This window comes from Periplaneta americana, chromosome 3, assembly GCF_040183065.1.
Source record: "Periplaneta americana isolate PAMFEO1 chromosome 3, P.americana_PAMFEO1_priV1, whole genome shotgun sequence".
NCBI classification, from domain to species: domain Eukaryota; kingdom Metazoa; phylum Arthropoda; class Insecta; order Blattodea; family Blattidae; genus Periplaneta; species Periplaneta americana.
In genome coordinates, this window is record NC_091119.1 from 45,099,288 (window position 1) to 45,123,611 (window position 24,324).

General features: G+C 40.0%; 1 protein-coding gene across 1 annotated transcript; it reads left to right on the forward strand.

Annotated features, from left to right (window-relative positions):
• Positions 1–264: 264 nt before the first annotated feature.
• On the forward strand, positions 265–23,931 carry LOC138695992 (sialin-like). The gene is made up of 9 exons (XM_069820444.1): positions 265–305; positions 1,223–1,473; positions 4,660–4,893; positions 6,218–6,305; positions 8,999–9,213; positions 10,469–10,621; positions 10,715–10,847; positions 18,543–18,784; positions 21,151–23,931. The coding sequence occupies exons 1-9, from the start codon at positions 272–274 to the stop codon at positions 21,304–21,306; spliced, it is 1,506 nt and encodes a 501-aa protein (XP_069676545.1). The 5' UTR covers positions 265–271; the 3' UTR covers positions 21,307–23,931.
• The last annotated feature ends 393 nt before the right edge of the window (positions 23,932–24,324 follow it).

Genomic DNA, 24,324 nt, shown 5'->3' on the forward strand with positions numbered 1-24,324 from the left:
TTTGTGGGTGAGGTTTTCCTTTCACGGCAGTTTTCAACGTGCTTCATAATTCCTTTGAAATAATATAAATGTAGTCACATCATATCACAATAATCAAGTGGGCAGTGCTCGTCTATCTGATATGAAACCTTAGGAATGTGTTAACGAGTTGGGAAAGCCTGTATCCACTTCACTGATAAGTCGTAAGTTCATGATTAATGAGAAGAAAAAAAAGCAAAGAAGGTATGAGTATATATTAGCTTCTTCGAGTCATTCATGGTTCATTGATAACATGTCTGGGCAGAATATTCTCAAGAAGCCTGCAGGTAACTGTCTCCGTCATGTATGTTAATATTTGAATCAGTTTGTGTTTGTACCATTTAGCATACATATTAATATCTGATAAAATTTATTACTGGTTCTGCAATGTGCTTATATTTCATGGACGTTATTTCAAATTATTCTAATCTGACTACCGGTACCATGATGCCAGATGTGCTGGTGAGCTCTGCCTATAAGCATTTTCTACATAGTGTTTTTTTTATGATTTTAGTGATTATTAAAATTGTTGTTGGTAAGTACTATAATTAATTTAATTAGCATCATCTTGCGTATTTTTCACTATTCTCTGTAACTAAACGTGTAATATATGGCACAATTTTTGTAGTTATGTACGGTATAAACTTGGTAGCCCACGCAAAATTAATATTTGTAGGTTAAAAAACAATATGGTATGGTAATAATAATAAATAATCTGTGGCGCTACAGCCCGTGAAGGGCTTAGACCGACCAGCCGGCTGCTGGCCTCACGCCCACATACCGAAGCAGAGGTAGACGATCATCCAACCAGAATGGAGGTATCGTGTGGTTAGCAAGATGATCCCCCAAGCCATTATAGCTGGTATTCGCAACCAGATTTCGCTATCTATCGTAGCTCCCCAAGTGCATCACGATGCTGGGTGGGCACCGGTCCCATACATTGGCCGAAATTTCATTAGAAAATTTCTTCCCCCATGAGGACTCGAACCAGCGCGATATGGTATGGTAATAATGGTAAATGCACTCCCCATTTATTTCAAGTGCTATAGAGGATTCCAGCTTAAGAAAAAAGCATTGGTTTTATGGGCCTTGCTTAGTGCACTTTTGCTGCAAGATGCCTCAGGTACACTGTCCCATTACCCACTGTTTAGAGAATGTATGCTGATTGACACAAAACACATCTGTGTGTGCGTCTTTTATGCAGGTTGTGCAGGGGGGATGTTCAACTTCATTCCAGCTCGTTATGTGGTGGCAGCAATGTGCTTCTCTGGAATCATGCTGCAATATACGATGAAAGTGGATCTCTCTGTTGTCATTGTGGCAATGGTCCGCTCTGCCCCCAAGAACACATCAGAACCTCAGAACTTGAATAATGTCATAACAATGATACCAAGAAACGAAGAAGAACAGGATGTTTGTCCTGTTCCAGAAGATGCGGACAAGTCAGAAGTTGATGTAAGTTGGTTCAACTGTATGCACAAATCATTCTTATATATTTATTGTGTTGAGTGTCTTATGAGGTCGTTAAAACTCAGTAGAATTAAGTGTGTTTATACAAGTAAATATGACTTCTTAATTTCTAATATTATTCAGTATCAATATTTATTTATTTATGTATTCTCGTAGAGTTAAGGCCATGAGGCCTTCTCTTCCACACTACCAGAAGTGAAATACATAATGAAACAATGATAAAAATAGTAAAGTCATACTTAAATATAAAAATCATTTTCATGCACATTAACAAGCTTACATGGGCTATAATGAAATATTAACTGAACATGATACATAATTAATACAATACTGGAAAGATGCACTATAAATAAGGAGCAATGGCACATTGCCCATCAATACTCTTATATAACCTGGTGAGGGAGCAGGGATAGATGAATAGAAGGATGACAAACTGAATTACACGTGAATGAGGGTACGAGCTATGATCGAACCACCACCACCACCACCACCACCACCACCACCACCACCACCACCACCACCACCACCACCACCACCACCACCACCACCACCACCACCACCACCACCACCACCACCACCACCACCACCACCACCACCACCACCACCACCACCACCACCACCACCACCACCACCACCACCACCACCACCACCACCACCACCACCACCACCACCACCACCACCACCACCACCACCACCACCACCACCACCACCACCACCACCACCACCACCACCACCACCACCACCACCACCACCACCACCACCACCACCACCACCACCACCACCACCACCACCACCACCACCACCACCACCACCACCACCACCACCACCACCACCACCACCACCACCACCACCACCACCACCACCACCACCACCACCACCACCACCACCACCACCACCACCACCACCACCACCACCACCACCACCACCACCACCACCACCACCACCACCACCACCACCACCACCACCACCACCACCACCACCACCACCACCACCACCACCACCACCACCACCACCACCACCACCACCACCACCACCACCACCACCACCACCACCACCACCACCACCACCACCACCACCACCACCACCACCACCACCACCACCACCACCACCACCACCACCACCACCACCACCACCACCACCACCACCACCACCACCACCACCACCACCACCACCACCACCACCACCACCACCACCACCACCACCACCACCACCACCACCACCACCACCACCACCACCACCACCACCACCACCACCACCACCACCACCACCACCACCACCACCACCACCACCACCACCACCACCACCACCACCACCACCACCACCACCACCACCACCACCACCACCACCACCACCACCACCACCACCACCACCACCACCACCACCACCACCACCACCACCACCACCACCACCACCACCACCACCACCACCACCACCACCACCACCACCACCACCACCACCACCACCACCACCACCACCACCACCACCACCACCACCACCACCACCACCACCACCACCACCACCACCACCACCACCACCACCACCACCACCACCACCACCACCACCACCACCACCACCACCACCACCACCACCACCACCACCACCACCACCACCACCACCACCACCACCACCACCACCACCACCACCACCACCACCACCACCACCACCACCACCACCACCACCACCACCACCACCACCACCACCACCACCACCACCACCACCACCACCACCACCACCACCACCACCACCACCACCACCACCACCACCACCACCACCACCACCACCACCACCACCACCACCACCACCACCACCACCACCACCACCACCACCACCACCACCACCACCACCACCACCACCACCACCACCACCACCACCACCACCACCACCACCACCACCACCACCACCACCACCACCACCACCACCACCACCACCACCACCACCACCACCACCACCACCACCACCACCACCACCACCACCACCACCACCACCACCACCACCACCACCACCACCACCACCACCACCACCACCACCACCACCACCACCACCACCACCACCACCACCACCACCACCACCACCACCACCACCACCACCACCACCACCACCACCACCACCACCACCACCACCACCACCACCACCACCACCACCACCACCACCACCACCACCACCACCACCACCACCACCACCACCACCACCACCACCACCACCACCACCACCACCACCACCACCACCACCACCACCACCACCACCACCACCACCACCACCACCACCACCACCACCACCACCACCACCACCACCACCACCACCACCACCACCACCACCACCACCACCACCACCACCACCACCACCACCACCACCACCACCACCACCACCACCACCACCACCACCACCACCACCACCACCACCACCACCACCACCACCACCACCACCACCACCACCACCACCACCACCACCACCACCACCACCACCACCACCACCACCACCACCACCACCACCACCACCACCACCACCACCACCACCACCACCACCACCACCACCACCACCACCACCACCACCACCACCACCACCACCACCACCACCACCACCACCACCACCACCACCACCACCACCACCACCACCACCACCACCACCACCACCACCACCACCACCACCACCACCACCACCACCACCACCACCACCACCACCACCACCACCACCACCACCACCACCACCACCACCACCACCACCACCACCACCACCACCACCACCACCACCACCACCACCACCACCACCACCACCACCACCACCACCACCACCACCACCACCACCACCACCACCACCACCACCACCACCACCACCACCACCACCACCACCACCACCACCACCACCACCACCACCACCACCACCACCACCACCACCACCACCACCACCACCACCACCACCACCACCACCACCACCACCACCACCACCACCACCACCACCACCACCACCACCACCACCACCACCACCACCACCACCACCACCACCACCACCACCACCACCACCACCACCACCACCACCACCACCACCACCACCACCACCACCACCACCACCACCACCACCACCACCACCACCACCACCACCACCACCACCACCACCACCACCACCTTACGGAATAAAGTAGATAACGAATTTAATGTATCTCACATGAATCTCTAGGAAGGAGAGTTCGAATGGGATGAAGAAACTCAGGGCTACACGCTGTCAGCTTACTACTATGGCTACGTGGCAACACAGCTATTGGGAGGCAGGTTGAGTGAGATTCTGGGCCCCAAAGTCGTGATCGGTCCAGGAGTGTTCCTTGCTGGGCTGTTCACACTGCTGAGTCCTCTGGCGGCCAGATTGCATGTCGCGGCCTTCATTGCTGCCAGGGTGCTGGTTGGAGCTGCTTCGGTAAGACCAAACATAAAACAACCCTATATTCATAAAGTGATGGCTACTTGATCAAATGGACACATTTCAGCTGGCAATGTTTCACTACTGGCGTTACTGAGACATGATATAGTACGATATACTACTAACTTTCAATAGCTTTCGATATTGGTGATATGTAAAGATTTTATTTTTATACATTTTATGTCGCATGTAACATGAAACACATGCAAAAGTAATAATTTCAAAAAATATTTTTTAAAGTACACTTTCATATTCTTACATAAAAAAGTTTAGTAGCCTACATTTTACTCAATTACACTTTACAAAACTGACATTTATTAAGGATAATGTGTTTTGCTTCACGGTAATGGCGTATGGAAGAAAACTCGCACTCACATGCATTTCTGTTTCCGAACTGTAAGGATACCAGTATCATAATAATTGTGAAGGTGAAATAATATTTTCGTTGTATAAGCTTTTCTTCAGCGATAGACATTGAAATTTCATAAAACTTGGAATGACTTCATCACCAATGGCAATAGAGTATAATATAACTCTATTGTCGTGATGTCTATTCTACTGCTATATTAATTGTAATTCCATATTTGTAGCACATATATACATGACCACTTTTAGGAATGGTTCCTACTTTATGTGTCTGAAAATCTAGTCACCCTAGTATTAACTTAACAACTGACATTAAAATAAAGCAGAAAAAACTGTTTAGTATAGAACCAAATAAGAAATGAAGGGTTCAGAACCATAGTGGGCCAAGCGCCATTTACTAAAACCGTATAAAACGAAGGGTTAAAATGAAGTTATTACCATAATTCAATGCAAATATGTAGCAAGTAATATAAAGTATACACATTAAAACTAAATTATATGTAAATCTTCATTAAACTATGGTATTCACTTAACTTTAACCCTTGCTTTCTCTGTTTTTAATAAATGGCGCTTGGCCCACTATGACTCTGAATAATTGAAAAAAGAAGTATCAGATTACATGTATTAGGCTACATCAAATATGTTATGGAAGGGAACAGTGAAAACGTGTACATGGAGAGAGTAAATAATATATGAGCAGTTCTTTACATAACAATTCTTTAATATAACTGAATAATGTTTCTATGAGAATACTAATAAATATCTTAAAGTATTTTCTCATTTATATAAGCTCCACATCTGGTTAATAACAATTATTTACTACCAATTAGGCTACTCCTTCAAACTGAAATGTTCTCACAATCAATTAATAACAGTAAAAGTCTGCAGAAATGAATGAAGACATATTTTGAAGATCACACAATATAATTTACATTTCTCACTTTTCATTTTTTAGGGTGTAATTATTCCAACATCGAGTATCGTCTTGTCCAAATGGTTCACTATAGATGAGAGGTCATTTATTGGAAGTCTCTTCATGTCAGGTAAGTGAGATATTTGCGTACACTAATCTCTCACTATGCTATGGAGGCAAATATTTCAGCAGTGTATAGAAAGAAAGCAAAGTGTAGCAGGACACATGACCTACCGGTACTGCATTTGTTATACTGCATTTGGGCTGCTGAAAATTGTCCTACTACAACATTTGGTCTACTGTCAACAGTTCCACTGCATTAATTTGCCTATAGTTGCATACCATTGTAAGTTTAGAATGTAAATTGGAAAAAAAATAAATAAATAAATAAAATAAAGAACATAATTGACTAAAGTTAATATTTGTAAATTTAATTAGAGTTGAAAGTTTACAATGCAAATTTTTTTCCACAGGACCAAATTTGTTTACAATGTAAAATTGTTACTGCAAGCTATGAGGTACTCTGCAAGTTCATTATCCTCTTCACGTTGTACATAGCCTCCAAGTTTTCAGGATTTGCAGACAGTGTATGTTGACGAGTACGATTCATGCTCCTTTTCAAGAAGCCTCTTTCTGGTAGTCGAGGTAGAATAGCGTCAGGGACTTCACGCAACTCTTTTCTAATTAATCTTGTTGGAGGTGTTTCTGGATGAGTCAATGCAGAACGTTTTAAATTGGCGACAATTCTTTTTTCCTGGACGGATTCCACATTTTATGCATGGTTGTGTTCTCTGGTCTCCAGGACTATGAGTGTTTTGCCTTCTGTGACAGTGCGCCCATTGCACAGCCCTTTTCAGATGCAGACCCAATATTACTGTTTCTTGGGTTTCTACACTGTCAGTAGTAAAAAAATCTGGAGTGAGATAATTGATTGTCGCCTCTTGATTCTGGAATGAACTCAGCTGCCATACTCTGTAAATTTTGATTTTCGAACTTCAATTCCATAAACATGTTACCAGGGTTTCGAAGACAATGATAATACACAATACAATGAATGTCAAGTCCAATAAGTAAAAACAGTAGTAGTAGTAGTAGTAGTAGTTGTAATAGTTGCTGTAGAATTAGTACCGGTAGTCTATTATTTGGTTGAGAAGCTTTTGTCATCTAGTCTGCTGTCAAAAATTCTGAAAGTTAGAATTTATCAATCAATCTTCTTAATGTATCCAGCTGTTTGCTGACAACATAAAGTCCACTATAGTCCACTGTAGTATATTCAGTTGTTATTTTTCACGAGAAATGAGGGGTATTTTGATCGGTGTTCATTATAGATGCCTGTTGCTGGTAGGTAGAGGTGGGGTATAGTCAATATATACTGCAGGGCTGTGTATTCTGCAACTGGTACTGATGATTTTAATTTATTTCTTTTGTGGTTTATGGATGGACAGAATAGAAGAATGTGTTCCATATCTTCATCATGATTATTACACCACAGACAAGTAGGATTATCAGAAATCTGAAATCGGTGTAGGTGCCATTGAGTGACATTGTGACCTGTTCTGGCTCTTGTTAAAAATGTTTGAACATGTCTGGGCAAGTTTTTGTACATTTCCAGGTCATTTGGTTTCTTTTGTACAGACTGTAAAATTTTTCCTTTGTCGGAAGAGAGCCAATTGTTGATCCATAGGTTTGTAAAATGAGACTTTACTGAAGCAAAAGCATTGGATAGAGATATCACTTGAAGAGGTCGTGGTTGCAAATATGTTGCCTGTTTTGCAATATTATCGACTTTCTCGTTTCAAGCTATACCACAATGACTAGGTATCCATTGAAATGTTATTTGCTTTTGGAGTTCTTTTAGTTTACTTAGTTGTTTCTGAATTGGAATAATTCTATGTGCATATATGATAATTTAAAACACTGGAGTGTTAGTGAAGATCTGTCAAGTGATCATCTTCCTGTTTATATTACATTTTCATTCTCTACAAATAACTCGCCAGATAACATGCTACCTAAAACAAAATGGAAAATAAAGTCTGCAAACTGGTGTAAGTTCAATAATGAAACTACAAGATTTAACAATTTTAATGATGAAACAGCACTGTCTCAAAGTTAGAATTTATAAAACAGTAATATTATCGGTTGTTCTGTATGGTTGTGAAACTTGGACTCTCACTTTGAGAGAAGAACAGAGATTAAGGGTGTTTGAAAATAAGGTTTTTAGGAAAATATTTGGGGCTAAGGGGGATGAAGTTACAGGAGAATGGAGAAAGTTACACAACGCAGAACTGCACGCATTGTATTCTTCACCTGACATAATTAGGAATATTAAATCCAGACGTTTGAGATGGGCAGGGCATGTAGTACGTATGGGTAAACACAGAAATGCATGTAGAGTGTTAGTTGGGAGACCGGAGGGAAAAAGACCTTTGGGGAGGCCGAGACGTAGATGGGAGGATAATATTAAAATGGATTTGAGGGAGGTGGAATATGATGATAAAGACTGGATTAATCTTGCACAGGATAGGGATTGATGGCGGGCTTATGTGAAGGTAGCAATGAACCTGCGTGTTCCTTGAAAGCCATTTGTAAGTAAGTACCGTAAGTAAGAAGTAGTAGCCTACTACAATAGATAAAGTACCATTAGGCTGAATTACAGTAGGTGAAATGCAGTAGGTTAAATACCAGTAGGCGAAATTCGATAGGAAAAATACCAATAGGCCAAATGGTCAGTAGACCAGATGCAGTAGGTAAAGCATCTAGTAATCAAAAGTAAACAGATAAAGTTTTTTTTTTGTTTTACCTAATTCGCCGGGTTTGTTACAGGTAATACTGTTGGTACGATCATTGCAATGGTGCTCTCTGGGATTATGGCCAAAGCTGGAGGGTGGCCACTACCATTCTACATTTTTGGAGGAATTTCAATTTGTTTCATTGTACCATGGTTCTTACTTATGTACGATACACCTGAGGAACACCCTCGAATCTCAGATGAAGAAAAAAACTACATACTCAGCTCAAATGGCGAGACAACTAAGAAGGTTGGTACTGATATATTATCTCACCAGATAAAACAAATGATCAAGGAGAATGCATAGCATGGTGAGCATTTTGAAAATCCAATTGTCTAGCCTTTATTAATCAGGTAATCTTTTAGTACGGTACTTTGATTTTTATTGTAATTGTAAATTTAATATTAATTGTAATTATAACTGTAGCTGTAGTCTTAATATTGTAGCTGTAATCCCCTCGTAGAGAGGAATAAAAGGCCTGATGGCCTTATCTCTACCAGGTTAAATAAATATATACCGGTACTACTATCCCGAGGTTCATCATGAAATCTCCTAGTCATTCCACACAAATCACGACAAAGCACCTTACAATAGCCGTTGCTGGACTACTTTCATATCTCATTGTTGTATATTCGGAGTATCACAGAACATGCAATTTAATGGTTCGAGGTTCATTGGTTTTAGTGAAATGGAATTTCAAGGGCCAATAAAACTTCTAAACACGAATTTCTTAAGAAAGTTAGCAGATTTTACACATAAAAGTTTTTATGCCTTAACGATGAGATCTCTGGACAAAATTACCGACTAGGTACCAGTTTCTTCTTGATATGTAAAGATATAATATGGGCCATCATTTTGGTTAAAACTGCAGACATACAGTATAGTACAATAAGATGGTAAATAAGACATAATAAGCCAATATCTTATGGCAGACTGTAGATGGGCTTTTGAAATACAAAAATAATTAAACGAATTAATATTATTTACTTACTTACTTACTGGCTTTTAAGGAACCCGGAGGTTCATTGCCACCCTCACATAAGCTCGCCATTGGTCCCTATCCTGAGCAAGATTAATCCATTCTCTATCATCATATTCCACCTCCCTTAAATCCATTTTAATATTATCTTCCCATCTACGACTCGGCCTCCCTAAAGGTCTTTTTCCCTCCTGCCTCCCAACTAACACTCTATATGCATTTCTGGATTCGCCCATACGTGCTACATGCCCTGCCCATCTCAAACGTCTGGATTTAATGTTCCTAATTATGTCAGGTGAAGAAAACAATGCGTGCAGTTCTGTGTTGTGTAACTTTCTCCATTCTCCTGTAACTTCATCCCTCTTAGCCCCAAATATTTTCCTAAGCACCTTATTCTCAAACACCCTTAACCTATGTTCCTCTCTCAAAGTGAGAGTCCAAGTTTCATAACCATAAAGAACAGCTACACACAGACAAAAAGTTATACGTGAAGTTAGCACTCTATAAGAATATCTTTGTTGTTAGGCATCAGCTCCAGTGCCATGGGTTGCCATCCTCACATGTGTTCCACTGTGGATTCACATTATCATGGGTGCCGGATACTGCTGGATTGGATACACAATGTTGTCAGAATTACCAACATATCTCAGCAACATTCTCCACTTCGATTTACAAGCTGTAGGTTGACTTGATTAATACTGACTTCTATATTAATCTACAACCATTTGTAGAACTACTATGTACAGTATATCACTTATTTTTCGTTCACAGAGTGGAGAGTTGTCATCCTTGCCTTACGTTTTCAACACTCTGTCAAATATATTGTTTGGCTACTTATCCCAATGGCTGCGTAAGAATGGTTACATCTCCAAAATAACAGCTTACCGCATATTCAACGGCATCAGTAAGTATCAAGATAGAAAGGCATTAAGTGTAGGCCTATAGTAGTGCACTATGTAGAATTGTATACTTGTTTTTGTGAAAGATGGGACATGACAGTTAAGCGGCCAAGCTTGGAACTACAGTGCTTTGTTGCCAATATGAACTACCATGCTGGCAGCTGATGGAAGCTAGCAATTGACGTTAAGATGGCTGACGTTAAAACATTAATTGACAATTGACGCGAAGGTAAGAAAACAATACAAAAATCGACAGAGAATCAAACACGAAACATACCAATGCTAAAATTGTAGGCACAATAAATGTCGCCAAGAGAACTATTAAGCACTCGTCAGGTGGGAACGGTAAGTTTTGCAACTCAACCGTTGTTACCATAGCAATAGACCTACCACGCTACATGACATTCAGTTGTTTTTCCGATCGCAACGCTCCTGTCATGTCCCATCTTAAAAAAAAAAAAACAAGTATAGTAGTGCCTTACTTTTCTAGGGCACATGTTTTCTCTAAGCATTTCGATTATTTGGGGAGATTTTCATTCCTCCATGTTTCTACTGATGCCAAATAGTCGTTGTCGTCATCATCATCATAGAAACTCATAATTTATCATCTTTCAATAATAATAATAATAATAATAATAATAATAATAATAATAATAATAATAATAATAATAATAATAATACCAAAACAGCGACGACGACGATGATGATGACGATGATAAATTACTGAAAGAGACGTTCAAGCTACTCGTACATGTTATACAGAGTAGTCCAAAAAATGTATACACTGTTTGTTCATCAATAACTTTGGAACAAATTGAGATAACATTCTCGTTTTTGGAGAAATTGTAGCTTAACATTCGTGTTCGAAATGGCCACCATCAGCATCCAAACACTGTCGATGTCGCCAAACTGCTCCATAAACTAAGTTCTGTAACGTGTCAAGTGTGATAGCTGCACATGACATTAAATTTCGATTTGTTCTGCATCCAGTGTAACTGACTTTTCCTGATAAACAACATCCTTTAGGGTCTGAGGATTGTGCTGGGTACTCGACAGCACCTTTTCAACCCATCCATCGTCTGGGTGGAGTTTCATCCAGATACGCCCTGACATCTCGATGCTGGAGCTCCATCTTGTTGCAGATAAAATCTTTCGTCTCCATACAGCTCTTGGATGACAGGTACAAATTGTTGTCTGAAGCATCTCGAGATATACCGCACCGGTACTTGTGCCTTCAAAGAACAGCCGAATCAAACCTGGAGGACAAACCACACCACAGCTTTGTCCTGATGGATGTGCGGATTTTCGGGAGTCCAGTACACGCAATTTTGTAGGTATCCAGTTTGAATTGTGCCTCGTCAGACCAGACAGTGTTCCCTGCAAACTCCCCATCCTCGCGCACCATGTTTCCAAACAACTCACAGTACCTACTGAATTCGTCGATCAGGGTCGTCCTCATTTATTGCATGCAGCAGTCTTGGAATGTATACCTTCCACTTTGCAGTCTTCAAAATTCGCTGTAGGCTACACTTGATCGACTGACTCCAGTTTCACGTGCACACTATGTCACAGATTTCTGTGGTGAATGTGTAAATTGTTATTGTTGTTTTCTAATGCCAGGCGTTTCACAATAAAGTCATTTGACCTCTTGCACTCCAATATTTTTCAAAGATATTGTCATGGTCAGCCACTGAAGCACAGATACGTGTAAATTGTTGTAACACTTCTGTGAAGGAAGCTGCAGTTGTTGCTGTTACAGGTCACCTGGAGCATCATTTAAGCATATCGTTAACAGTACCATTGGCTTCGAATTTGTCCCGAATATGCACAATTGTTAGACACATCGGCGTCATTGTTTAAAACTCGTTCCATCATTGTCGCTGTACCTCACTAATGTTTTCAAACTTAAAATACCACTTCAAAATCGCCTTCTGTTGTTCGAACGACAACTTTGCATCCGCCATTTTGTTTTCACACACACCTGCGCGCTTCTCTGGTCACTGTCAACTAACAATATTAAGCTACAATTTCCCCGAAAATGAGAATTTTATCTCAATTTGTTCCGATCAGCGTGGCATCAATGACGTCACGTTGCAGCGAAATAAGGAACAAAACTGCTGGAAGGATCGATGCTGTCATGGCGACTGTACAAGTTGTTTTCTGTGCTACGCTAGCAAAATTTTGCGAAATTTTCGTACTCCCATCTCGTTCAAAGAAAAGATAGCATAAACAATTTATTTCTTGAACCGATAGTAATAACTGGTCCGTTGACATGTTCGCTCATAAGCCATTAACATATTGTTTTTACGTTGTGCTCATTACAAACAATACAGCAGAACTAAAGCAGAACACACTGCCATGACATAACAGTGCACAATGTTATTCGTCTGCTAATTCCCGCCCTATACAATAACCAATCAGATTCACTGATGGCGGCTAATGGAGACTGCCACCACCTCTGCAAGTTGATGGCACCGCTGTGACACCGGTGGAGCATCAATGACGTCATCGGTGGAATTCGGAACACCGTGATGCCATCGGATTGCTCACCGGTGAGATTCGGAATACGCTCAAAGTTATTCATAAACAAACAGTGTATACATTTTTTTGGGCTACTCTGTATATACGCAAATATTCCTAGCCATCAGATAATCCGTGCACCCTAATTTTAGGAGAGAAAAAAAAACAACCCTTATTTCAAATAATGCGCACATCCCAGTTTTCCTTTCCTAAATTCCGGAAAAAACGTGCGTGGAGTATTCGCGTATATACAATATATAGTAATGAAATTTAAAACAATATATAATTATCGCAATAAGTGAACATAATGTTCCGATCATAATAAACTTCACATTAACAATCCACATCGTACATAGAACTCAAAATGTTGAATATGGACAAAACAAATTTCATTAGAATACAAAAAAGGTGCATTCAATACATGACATCATGCGAAACAAACTACTTGAAGCTACCAGTACCAGTTGCGAGCTAAATATAAATATAGGTACCGGTACTGGTATGAAATTTGTGCCAATAATACCAAAACAGATTAATCAAAATAATATTTTATGTGATAACTAGTTACCGGTACCTTGAATAATTAAATAGGGTTCATAGTAGTCTGAAACATGTTTTAGACGCAGTTCTAACAGCTGCATATAGAAAGAGAGACAGCTTCAAGTGGGCAATTAAGCTGACGAAAGTCCCATGCTTACATTGTACTCTCATATAATAGCAAAATGTCAAACAATAATCCGAGGTCATTACAAATCGAAGCATTATAATGTACCAGTTAAAATTTTCCATCATAATTCCCTATTAAATACTGTTAACCGAAAATGTACCGTATTATTAATATCAGGAGCGTATTTTGCGGACTACCGGGGCTACCGCCCAAGGAAATTACAAAAGAAAAAGTTTATAATATAACATAATGTAATAATTTTGTATTACCGTATTAGTTTTACCACAGTGATTAAAATTAAAGTAATTGTTAGATTTATATGCGCTCTCTGCTCTCGAAAAGAAACAAGTTGTCAAGGCGGCATCACTGGAGAAACCGCTGCTACGAAGGGTAGCCTGTGACCGTTCCGCTCACGTCGCACAACTGCCCGTCCCCACTCCCTTCAGTTTCTATCGTGTAGTGTAGGCGGGTGAGTTGCCGCTCTCGTGATCAGTTTCTTGGAAGGCGCGAAGCAACAATAAGCTTAGTACGCTAGCTCATTACTGTGATTGTGTTCTTGCAGTGCAGTATTTTAAATTTGTGATTTGTTCGAGTGTCTTAGAGTTATATTAATTGTGAATTATTAAGTTTTTAATTTCCCAATTAAGTGATATTGTGAAAAATATGGCAGAACAAGTTTCTGGAGAGGTTTGTGTTGAAAATGACTGTGTAATAGAAGGTTTATTAAAAGTGCCTTTTAACCGTCGTACATACAACGAGAAAGTTGAAATTGTGAAAATGGAAAGACCAACTCCTGAGTTAAATTTGTCCATGGACGTAAAAGAAAAACAGCGTGAGTACACACGCCATTTCACTTCAACATCATATGGTAAGTGGAATTGGTTGTGTGGTAGTTTAAACTGTCTAAACTATTTTGCTGGCCATGTTTGTTATTTAGCCGCGAAACTAATGTGTGGTCAAAAGAGGGGTTTTCTAATATGAACTCCCTTCGAACGGCAGTCCTAAAACACGACAAATCAAAAGCTCATATTTATAGTAGCATGAACTTTGCAAACTTTGGGAAGACAAGAATTGATTTACAGCTAGATAAGCAAAAAGCTCTACACATCAACCAACACAATGCTCTTGTGAAAAAAAATCGGGAGATTTTACTGCGTCTTATTAACGCAGTCTGCTTTCTAGGAAAACAAGAATTGGCTTTTTGAGGTCATAATGAGAGTGTGGAATCAGACAATAGAGGAAATTATATTTAATATTTAAGTTCCTTAAGTGAATTTGACCATTTACTGGCCAATCATCTTGAGAGTTCAACAGTATTCCGTGGTACTTCTCCCGCAATTCAGAATGACTTAATATTTGCTATAAGTGGGGTTATGATAAAGAACATAAAATCTGAAATAGAAGAAACACCTTTTGTGGCCATTGTTGTTGATGAAACAAGTGACTGCTCTAATCAGAGTCAATTGTCCACTGTTTTAAGATACGTCGACAGTACTGCCAATGTTCAAGAACGGTTTATAGGATTCACAAATGTCGGTTCGGGCAAAACTGCTGCTGCTTTGTTTCAGCATGTGGAAGGTGTTATAGCAGAATACAATGTCGGCAATAAGTTAATTGCACAGATATACGATGGTACTTCAGTTATGGCGGGAAATATTAATGGCTTAAAAACAAAAGTTCCAAGAAAAGTATCCTCAAGCACTATTTGTCCATTGTTACAGCCATGTTCTCAATTTAGTTTTGCAACAAACTACTTTATCCATTCCAGAATGCCGCATTTTTTTCAAAACACTGACGGGTTTAGCTGCATTTTTCTCATCATCTCCTAAAAGATAAGAAAAACTCAAGGAATTTATGAAAAAGAAACTCCCAAAAGTAGCACCAACTAGATGGAATTTTACATCTCGGCTTGTAAATACAGTAAAGGAATACAGAGAACAACTGACTGCTTTCTTTGAAAATATCATTTGTAAAGACTCTGAAGAAAACTGGGATGATGTAATTGTGCAGGCTCAAGGATATTTGTATTTTTTCACACAGTTTCAGAATATATTTCTTCTTGAAGTCTATGCTAGAGTGTTCGCACATACAGATGTGCTCTACAATATTCTTCAGACAAAAAGTCTAGACATAGCATACTGCTTGCAAGAGGTATCAAAGTTAAAAAATACTATATCCGAGTTCAGACGTAGTGGGTTTCCGTCCATATGGAGTAATATGGAAAATGAAAATTCTTCAGACAATACAATGGAACCACCATTAAAGCGAAGACAAGGAGATGATGAATTGAAATACAGGCAGCTGTACTACAGCATACTAGATCGTATGCACATGGAAATTACCGACAGATTTTCTGATTATGGAAAGCTTCAGTTCACACATCTTCTAGATTCTCAAAAATTTTCTGCTTATAGAGAAAACTTCCCGAATGAGGCACTACACAAATTATTTCAGTCCTATAACAGTCACTTTGATCAAGTACGTTTGAAAAATGAATTAAGTGTAATATATTCAGCAGAAGTCTTTGATTTTTCGAACAAACCTATCCATGAAATATTATCTGCCATATATGAAAACCAGCTGAACCAAGTTATTCCTGAAGTCCTTAAATTGGCAACATTAATTGTGACAATACCAGCTACGTCAGCATCGGTAGAAAGAACATTTTCTGCATTGAAGAGAATAAAATCCTACTGTAGATCAACTCATACACAAGAACGTTTATCAGGCTTGGCACTGATGTCCATTGAAAAGTCATTTCTACAGAAACTTCGCAAGCGACCCAACTGTAATTTCAATGACGAAGTCATCAAAGTATTTTCGTCCCAATCAAGACGTCTGGAATTTACATATAAATAGGTAAGGAATTTTATTATAGGGTTTTTAAAATATATTTTGTGTAATAATAGGGTCAGTGGTAGCCCAGACCCTTAAACCAGTATACGCCACTGATTAATATTATAATTAATGCAGAATACTAAAAAACAGTTCCATAAAGATAAACTGTGATAGAAGTATAGCAGCAGAAAAAACAATTAAACAAAACAAATCACATATTATCGTTCTACACAAAACTGAACAGTGGCATATTCAAAGCAACATGTGTTAGCAGAAAGATGTTTCTGTTAAATGTAACATTCCCAGACACAAGAAATTTACAATCTGCATATAAAACTGAAGTATCAAAATATACTGCACCTATTTAATGAATGAAATTCCAAAATACTGATGATTACTTATGCACAAATGTTGCAAATAATCATCTCAGCAACAGGTGTAATATCATATAGGCTACCTCTAAATGTCTGGACATTAATGACAACACAATTATGATAATGTAGACGGTAGTAAAACAGCACATGGTTCGTGGTCAGCAATCAGACAGACATAGGCCATTGAAACATATGACATCATAACCTGTGGGGAGGGTGGGGGGGAATGAATATGGAATTTTGACAACTGGGAAGCGAGAAGCCTCATGTCTCTGTTTAGTTCATAGTTTTTAGTTCTTTTAGGATTTTGTTTAGTTACTTCATTAGATTTAATTTTAAGTTGTATCAAGTTATATTATTTTAATCTTGAGGTTGTGTTTAGGTCAATGATAAGTTATCTATGTACTTGTCATTCGAATAAATAATTATTAATTTTCCGAATTAGCCTATATCTATGGAAAGTAATTGTAACACAGCATTAGTACTACATTATTACAAAAATTACTGCACCAAGTATTCAGCATCTTCAGCAGTGGGATGTAAAAGATCTGAGATGGAGAATTAAATAAAAAATTATATATATTATGCAAGTAGTGGCAAAAAAAAAAACCAGACCTATCCTTGTAGCTGATTTCAGAGCCTTGTTTGCTTCAGAGCACGATAGACTGGTAACTAAGACTTTCGTGGTTCGAATCCTGCCTGGGAAGGAAATTTTTTTTTTGTTCCTTATTCCAATTTATTCCCAATTTCGATTGCAGCGATATTTTACTACTTAATGACTTATTATTCCCAGAACATGAATTTTACCAGCAATCGAGAAGTATTGGGAATAAATTTGTATAAGGAACAAAAAAAAGTTTCCTTCCCAGGCAGGATTCCAACCACGAAAGTCTTAGTTACCAGTCTATCGTGCTCTGGAGTGAACAAGGCTCTGAAATCAGCTACAAGGTTCGGTCCGGTTTTTTTTGCTACTACTGTACCTACTATTAGGATGGTGGCGAGTTAGCTCAGTTGGTACAGGTATTTACTGCGAAATGAAGTTTCGGGTTCAATTCCGGGTGGTAGGGGATTTTTTTCATTATCAAACTTTGGCCCTGGTATCTACTCAGTCTCCTATAAAATTGAGTAACCTTCTTCCCAGGGATAGAAATATGGTGCTGTACGTACCACCTCATTCTACTGCCAACGTCATGGAAGCATGGATCACTACCTCCATGTGCCTCATACGCCTTCATGAAGTGTAAAAAGAATATCTTTCAGCCTTCACTATCTAGGTACAAGAATGGATGCTCTTATTGCAGGTGCTGTGGGCTCCGTTGCCTGCCTTGTGACCATCCCGTTCATGGGCTGCAACTCCACAGTCATACTGGTACTACTAATTGCAACCATGACCTTCGTAGGCGTCTACCAAGGTGGCAGCTTCATCAGCCATGTGGACCTCGGGAACAACTTCGCTGGTACAACTGCTGGCATCTCCTACACTGTGCTCAATTCCATGGGAATCGTGTCTCCCTCCATTACGGGCATCCTCATTAATGGCAAGGTCTGTATCAAAGGATTCTCTTACACGAAAATGTCTAAAAAAAATGTTACAACTCCCCTAGTAATCCTTTGTGTTACAACTCCCCTAGTAATCCTTTGTGTGAATCCGAGATTCATGCATTCAAACCACGACGAGAGTGACGGATTTCAAGGGTAATAAAACCCTACCAATGCATTGGCCATATTTGAATGAAGGTAAAATCCTGTTTCATAGTTTTACAACATAACCCTGTGTTAGGGGAATTTAGAATAGGGATACTGGATTGCTAGGGAAGACTGGAAAAGAACATAGGAATAAAGTGGTTTTATAGTGAAACTGTATTGTGCACAGAAAGGTGTGAATATATTATAAAATCGGAATTATACATATAAAGAACCTATCCCTGAATGAGAAGAATCCAAACAAGGCCATTTCTAGATGGCTAGCTCAAAAATATATTATTAAAATCATGATCTACTTTATAAGTGCCCCCACCTCGTTACTAGTGGAATTTTCGACACTACTAGGTGAAGATTTCACGATGGTTTTAGTCATTCATATCAGGAGGCAATGAAAGGCAGTCTGACACCACTTTTTAGTTCCATCCTCACAGTCTATAGAAAACTTCAGTGTGAGAAATACAGAAAATTTGTCGATGAAGAAAATGGGTGTGACTTAGTTACCAGAAAATTCTTGTTCGCAGTCAAATGTCTCTTTAGTATTCCGAAAATTAAACTATAACATCCTAGTAAACCACAAACCACTACGCGAGATTATAGTGATACAGTCAAATAAATTTTCTAGGTCAAAGTATTCCTTGTACAGTATAGATAAAATGTAGTTGTTGATACAATGTCTAGGCACTTGACAACAAAGTCATTCACAGTCTTGCACGCCAATATTTTGTACTATGTCATCTTCATATTGTTATCTAACAATATGAGCAGTTGACTTGCTTAATGTTTTCCCTGGCAGAGAATGTTCTTCTTTTCCCAGATGTTTATGTATTTACACTGTCTTTGTCAACTACTAAAAGGAAAGACAATATCCTGGGATTACTTGCTTTGTCTTACCATGTCATTTCTAATGCGATAGGCATACAGAAAAGGTGTTGCGCTAAAGCTTTCTGAATCAGGGGCATGCCCTGCAGACTATGTTCACGTCATAACACAAACAAATTCTGTATATCCTCTGTAATTTGTAGGTTGCTGAATAGAAAAATATACCTAGCTAGCATGATTTCATATAAGTAATTAGATATAAAACTAGCACAATGGTTTAGACCAGGCCTGCACAAGGTTTGCGCTCTCTGAGCTGGCTCACAGCTCATGAGCGGAATGCAGATGTTAGCTGCGCTCTGTATAAGGGTGAACTGGAAGAAGGGGTGGATCTCGTACAAAATATACACAAAAAGAAGTACTATTACGAGTGCTTATGAAATGAATTCCCGTTCAGTGTTTGCAAAACTATCTTGGACTATTATTAATTAATAAAGAAATATTTATTTTACAGAAGTAATAGAAATTCTATAGCTACTTAAATGTGCAATATCATTTTGTTATATTTTTATTTATCAGTACATCAAAACGAGGTTTTATGCTGTTTGCAGCTGAAAGGAACAGTAGCCTACAGATCATAATAAAACATCAGTTACAGATGTTCGATGTCTGCCTTTATTAAAGTTGATTATAGAAACCAGTTGCTCACAAATATAAATGTTGAGCCAAACATAGCAATCATTTTCACAGCCAGCCTCTGTAGTCGAGGATATTATTGCTAATGTTTAGTCTTGTAAAACTCAACCAGGCTAGTAGTATTATTCAAACGATCTTTAGCCCTTAGGTCACATTGAAGATCAATAAGTTCGAGCTGTAAGGGTGCTATTCACAGACATTTTGCAGCACACGCTACGAGCGTGCTAAACTAGCCCCGGCTATCCACTGGTTACTTGTACAGAATTCAAATCATATCATATCGCTAACACTGGTTTATGAATACGAAAAATACTGATCATCCGCCGGAAGCCCGCGCTAAGAATGTCTATGAATACGGCCCTTAATCGTTAAATCTTATGTTCCGTCTTTTAGATTCCTCCATACTGTACTGTAGCAGTAGGTAAGCAACGTGAAACAGTTACTGAGAATAGGCCTACACACTGCACTCCACTAGATAACTGAGTGGTCGTTTCCCTCTCCTCTACCTATAGCAAGTCTATGTCATTCTGACGTATCTTCCTCTCCGTTTCGGCGAGCGGTAAACACTGCTCTCCTGCTCCAAAGAAGCGTGTGCTCTTGTTGAGCGCTGTTTGTGCAGGCCTGGTTTAGACCTTCGTGTCTCTAATATTTCTATGTGACATAATAAGTAACATGATGTTTTTAACATTGCAGCAAACACTCAGCCAATGGGCAATTGTGTTCTACATGTCGGCAGCCATCTACCTGGCGACGTGGATATTGTACATGCTGTTTGGATCAGCTGATGAGCAGCCCTGGAACAAGCTGCCTTCTGAAGACATGCAAGAAACGAAAAATGAGGTGGTGTGAGAACAGAAGCAGTTCTCAAGTCTTCTCGACAGAAGTAAGAAAACATTGTCTCCCTCCGGCATGGCTGATAGGAGTTATTCAGCTGCGTATAGGCTGAGTTCCAAATTCTGGTCCAGACAAGGGGAGCCCTGGTCAGCATTATTCCACATACAGAGAAGCGGGTTCTGATTTGAAGAGGAGTTACGTCAGAAACAGAAGAGGCAAGATGCAAGCTGTGATAGGGCATGTGTAATTAGACTATTGTATTCATACAATTTGTCCACCCCTGCTTCACATGTGGACATAAGGTCAGCAGCCGACTTGTCATTCTGGCCCTTTAAAGGGTTATAGTACCATGGATTCATACAATACAGTGGCGTGTGCAGTGTGACATGAAGGGAAGCAGTGCCTGTATGTATGCCATTGCTCAACTGGGCTTCGATGCCTGTTACCTACATACAGTGTTTCCATGGAATTGCTTCCCTGAAAACGTCATCACTGCACGCAGTTGATACTATACTTCATACAACATAGGCCTACTGCTTCTATATGCATAAACATACGATAACTTCAGTCAGTTAAAAGCATATTAAGTTAAATTTCGGATCACTTCTGGATAAGAAAGAACGAAGAATATATGAATAAAAAGTAAACATGTTTTAATTAACAGACAAAATAATGGAACATAAAAACAAATGAGAAAATCATCTTGCAAGGAGGACTGAAAACTGTAGAAACGTTGGCAGAAGTATTGGCAAGTACTGAGAAAGGAAAAGATGGTTTCAACAATTTCAATTGGCAAAACATCATGAGCCTAAGACTACTAATTAAAAATCTACTTATTGATGTTGATGATAATGATCATTAATAATAATAATAATAATAATAATAATAATAATAATAATAGTAATAATAATAATAATAATAATAATAATTTCAGGATAACATAAAGGGTTTGGAATTGAACGGGTTACATCAGTTCCTTATCTATGCGGATGACGTGAATATGTTAGGAGAAAATCCACAAATGATTAGGGAAAACACGAAAATTTTACTTGAATGAAGTAAAGCAATAGATTTGGAAGTAAATCCCGAAAAGGCAAAGTATATGCTTATGTCTCGTGACCAGAATATTATACGAAATCGAAATATAAAAATTAGAGATTTATCCTTGGAAGAGGTGGAGAAATTCAGATATCTTGGAGCAACAGTAACAAATATAAATGATACTCGGGAGGAAATTAAAAGCAGAATAAATATGGAAATGTGTGTTATTATTTGGTTGAGAAGCTTTTGTCATCTAGTCTGCTGTCAAAAAATCTGAAAGTTAGAATTTATAAAACAGTTACAGGTATATTACCAGCTGTTCTGTTAAATTGTGAAACTTGGACTCTCACTTTGAGAGAGAAACAGAGATTAAGGGTGTTTGAGACTAGGCTTCTTAGGAAAATATTTTGGGCTAAGAGGGATGAAGTTATAGGAGAATGAAGAAAATTACACAACGCAGAACTACATGCATTGTATTCTTCACCTGACATAATTAGGAACATTAAATAAAGACGTTTGAGATGGGCAGGGCATGTGGCACGTATGGATGAATCCAGAAATGCTTATAGAGTGTTAGTTGGGAGGCCGGAGGGAAAAAAGACCTTTGGGGAGGCCGAGACGTAGATGGGAGGATAATATTAAAATAGATTTGAGGGAGGTGGGATATGACGATGGAGACTGGATTAATCTTGCACAGGATAGGGACCAAGGCAGGTGGCAATGAACCTGCGGGTTCCTTAAAAGTCCTTTATAAGTAAATAATAATAATAATAATAATAATAATAATAATAATAACAATATTAATAATAATAATAATAAATAGTCATTTCATTGAAGAATTACTGTACAAATTAATGCATAAATAAATAAAGTGAATAAGTGTGTGTTAGCATTATCTCACATAGAAAGAAGCAGGTTCTGATCTGAAGAGGAGTTGCGTCAATCCTAGAAACAGAAGAGGCAAGATGCAAGCTGTGATAGGACATGTATAATTAGGCTATTGTATTCATACAATTTGTCCACCTCTGCTTCAGCATGTGAAAATAAGACCAGCAGCTGGCTGTTCGATCAGTTGTACAATGACAGGGCCCTTAACTTGCTGTTATTCACCTCAGCTCTGAGAGCATGGCTCATGTGTGAAGTGTGATGCTATATTGTTGTCTTGGAGATGTGACGTTTAGTTTTGTGAAAATTTTAAATATGAAATATTTTAACGTGATTTGTATATATAGCTTTAGAAGAATAATTTATTTTTATATTTTAATTCCATTTCAGTGCTTTAATTCGTACCGGTACATGGGAACTAATACTTATGTACCAGTATTATAGATCTTTGCTGAATCTCTACATTCAATATCTGTTACTGTACAAAGAAAAGGCAAATCGGAAAAAGAGATAGAGAACGCAAAAAACAACTTTACATCCTTGATAACTGTTCAAAAAAAAAAAAAAAAAAAAAAAAAAAAAAAAAAAAAAAAAAAATCGAGTCATTACCTGGACTGCTGATGCTACAGAATGTCTCATTTCATCTTGTATGTCTTTAATGTATTTATATGAATTAGCACAATAAATTAATATATAAGAAGTTCAAACATATCATTAGTGAAATTAATGTACATAGTCTATCAAGATTAGTTTGAATGTGGAAGCCACACGTCCGAAGAAATAGCATTCAGATCGCTCGTCTGTCCAATTGTGGAATATTGAGTGGTTTATTGGCAGCCTCATATATTGTCGTTGATTTTATGAAACCTTCTATGTGACAGTACAGAGAATAATTTTTTCAGGAGGAAGAAAAAGGTAATTAAATATCAATAGGTCTACATAAGAATATTACATAAATTGATAGAAAACGTTGGTGAATATGATGACACTGAGGATCAGTGTATTATTATTATTATTATTATTATTATTATTATTATTATTATTATTAAATATCCGCGGAAAAGAACCCTAATTCACCAAGCGGTATGATAGGGTTTTAGTTTTGTT

What these genes read in the sequence shown, in the direction of transcription:
- LOC138695992 (XM_069820444.1), top strand. Translation starts at nt 272, where the DNA reads ATGTCTGGGCAGAATATTCTCAAGAAGCCTGCAG. An exon ending in CCGCATATTCAACGGCATCA is followed by an intron (nt 10,848 to 18,542) that starts GTAAGTATCAAG and finishes CTCTTATTGCAG; the next exon opens with GTGCTGTGGGCTCCGTTGCC. An exon ending in GCATCCTCATTAATGGCAAG is followed by an intron (nt 18,785 to 21,150) that starts GTCTGTATCAAA and finishes TTAACATTGCAG; the next exon opens with CAAACACTCAGCCAATGGGC.